Genomic DNA, 2,916 nt, shown 5'->3' with positions numbered 1-2,916 from the left:
AAAATTTCTGGTTTCTTTTTTTTTTTTTTTTTTAAAGCACTTCATTAAAAAAAAAAAAAAAATGAGCAATTTTAAACAGTATACCTGCCTCCTAGATCTAAAGCTAACATTTTAATATATTTAATTATGTATCTATCCCTCTTTCTCATATTTTTTATACCTTTCAAATATGTAGAAATCGCAACATCCACTTCCTGGAATACTTAAGCATGTATATATGTCACTAACTAGAATCCAGTATTTGTTTACTTCTGTCTCTGTCTCTGTCTCTGTCTCCCTCTCCCTCTCTCTGGTCTTTTTGAGACAGGGTCTCCCTGTAGCCCCAGCTATGTAGACCAAACTCGCTATGTAGACCAGGCTTGCCTCTAACGCACAGAGATTGGCCTGCCTCTTGCCTCCCAAGAAGTGCTGGGATTAAAGGTGTGCACCACCATGCCCTGTTCTCTTATAATGGCTACTGTACAATGAAATTTGTAAATCTTAAATGTACAGTTCCATTGTGTGGTTCCATTTTCTGATAGATGCCTATACATTTTCCCCCTTTTTTTTTTTTCAAAAAAAAAAAAAAAAAAAAAAAAAAAAAAAAAGCCTGTATCCCAGGAAGCAGTTTGGGCCCCTTCTCAATAAACCCTATCCCAACTCCACAGAGGTAAACCTTTGTTCTGATTTATGTCTACCAAACGATGATTTTGTCTGTTCTATAACTTCATATACATACAAAGTGTGGCATTATACGCATTTTGTATTTGTATCAGGCTTTCACCCAGCATACTAAGTTGATTTGTCCAAATGACGAGGTAGTGCATATTGGCAGTTCATTCTTTTTCCCTCCAGAGTGTTCTGTCTGACTAGCACAGTTAGAATCATCTCCCATTGATGGTCCCCTGGATTACTTGCCTTTGGGTGAAGGTACTAAATTCATACAGGTCTCTCTGCAGTGTACTTTGATTCTTCCTGGGCAAACATCTAGTACAACTGCTGAGTTATAAAACAAGTATACATTTAGTTTATGTTGTGGTGTTTCATTGAGACAGGATCTCACTGGTGGGGCTAGAGAGATGGCTCAGCAGTTAAGAACACTGGTTGTTCTTACAGAAGACCTGGGTTCAAATGCCAGCACCCACATGGCAGCTAACAACTGTCTGCAACTCCAGTCCCAGGGGATCCGACAGCCTCCTCTGACCTCTACGGGCATTGCACAACACGGGTGCACTTAACTACATGCAAGCAGTACACACATACACATAAAATAAGTAAAATTTAAAAAAATAAAAAGAATCTTACTGGCATAGGGTTGCCTCAAACTTGTAATCTTACTGCTTCTGGGTCCCCAGTACTGGGATTACATACTTAGTTTTTGTTTGGGTCTGTTTTTTTTCTTTTTTTTTTTTAAGACGCTACCAGGCCCTTTCTAGAAATTTGGTACCAGTTTATATACCAGTGTTTGGTGTTGAGTTATTTGACTTGTAGCTATCTGGTAGGGTTATTGTGGGATAACATCATGATTTTTTTTTTTAATTTTATTATTTTTACTGAACCCAGATCCTCTACAAGAGCAGCCAGTCCTCTTAACCGCAGAGCCATCTCAATCTGTATTTTAACTTATGAAACCCTTAAAGTCTGAGCTAGCTGCACTCTACCTGAGCTGTCCATTCAGTTTTTTGACGAGTAGTCTCCTCTTCACTAACCGTAGTATCTTAGTTGGCATATCTTTAAATAAGCTAGGATTCTGCATTCTTTTTTCTTGTGAAAAAAGCAAAGTAATCTATTGCTTGAAATCTGATTTTAAAATGTCTTTTTCCCTATCTAGGAATTCCCTCCTTGTGTAGAGAATTACCGTCTACCAGAGGCTACTTCACTTCTTCAAAATAAGGAGCCTGGGCCTGGGATACCCCAAAAGAGAAAAGTTCCCCCAGAGAAGAAGAACCTCAAACAGCCTCGGGTACACTAATGCTGCCTGCTCTCTGGTTGCCGGGCAGTAGACACCTTCTTGTTAGGGCTGGAGCAGTAGGTCAATGGTAATGAGCTTGCCTAGAGTGTACCAGGCCCTGGTTTCCATTCCCAACACCAAAAAAATTAACAAAAAAAGAGCGAGAATCCTGTCTGTTCCTTGATGGGTCTGTGTAGTGATTAAAGACAAATATCTGAAGAACTTTGCTGCAGAATGTAGTGATAATCCGAGGTTTTTAATACCTGAAATTTTAATCACTGAAATATGAACTGATCCATAATAAAAAGTTTCCTTAAACAACAGTAAAAACGACACCTAAGCTAGCTTGTTGTTAAACCACACTGAGAACCTAAGGGGCTTCTCTTTGCTTTTCTTAAAAGTACCTGAGGCTATAGCTTATTAGTTTTAACAAGGAGATGGATTTTGTTTCAAAATGTCATAGTTCAGAAGACAAAAGTTGCCAATGGGGTTATTTCATGTTCTCCCTGATTTTATCTTCTTGCCATTTTACAACAACCTGAGGGCAAGGTTTAATATGGAAGCTAGGGCTTTAAATTTAAATATGTGTGTATATGTATGTTTGTACAAACCTATGATGTTTGCCAAATGTGGGCACCAAAACTTAGGAAATGTGATTTAAAGAATAAAAATAGTGACTCAGACTGGTATTAAGATGTGTTCATTTAATCTGTCGAAGCAATATAAGATTTGTAAAACAGCTTAAAAGTTGAATTGCTAATTACATTTTTGATTTTATTAATGACGAATTTTGTTAGGATTAAGAGAAAATATATTTGGAGTACTAAGCTGTATTGCTTTTACTCTGCTAACCTTACTGCTGGTTTTATGCATTTCTGCTGTCCTCTGATTATATAATTATCTGTCTTGCTAAGGGATGTTAGGACTGTAATTCTGATTTAAAGCACTGACTTCCTAAGCAGTTTTTGAAAGTCAAACTCGGACAG

At 37.6% G+C, this 2,916-nt stretch overlaps 1 protein-coding gene across 1 annotated transcript in view; it reads left to right on the top strand.

The window, feature by feature from the left end:
- The window catches only part of Topbp1 (DNA topoisomerase II binding protein 1), a 65,481-nt gene extending 62,862 nt beyond the window's left edge, over positions 1 to 2,619 (top strand). Inside the window, exon 28 of the mRNA XM_008848786.3 lies at positions 1,811 to 2,619. Within this exon, the coding sequence (XP_008847008.1) occupies positions 1,811 to 1,951 (141 nt within the window). The 3' untranslated portion in view covers positions 1,952 to 2,619. The remainder of the gene's footprint in view (positions 1 to 1,810) is intronic.
- Positions 2,620 to 2,916: the final 297 nt, after the last annotated feature.

This window comes from Nannospalax galili, unplaced genomic scaffold, assembly GCF_000622305.1.
Source record: "Nannospalax galili isolate Female #2095 unplaced genomic scaffold, S.galili_v1.0 scaffold584, whole genome shotgun sequence".
Taxonomy (NCBI): domain Eukaryota; kingdom Metazoa; phylum Chordata; class Mammalia; order Rodentia; family Spalacidae; genus Nannospalax; species Nannospalax galili.
The sequence above is the reverse complement of the archived record's forward strand: the minus strand, read 5'-3'. Positions and strand labels throughout refer to the sequence as shown.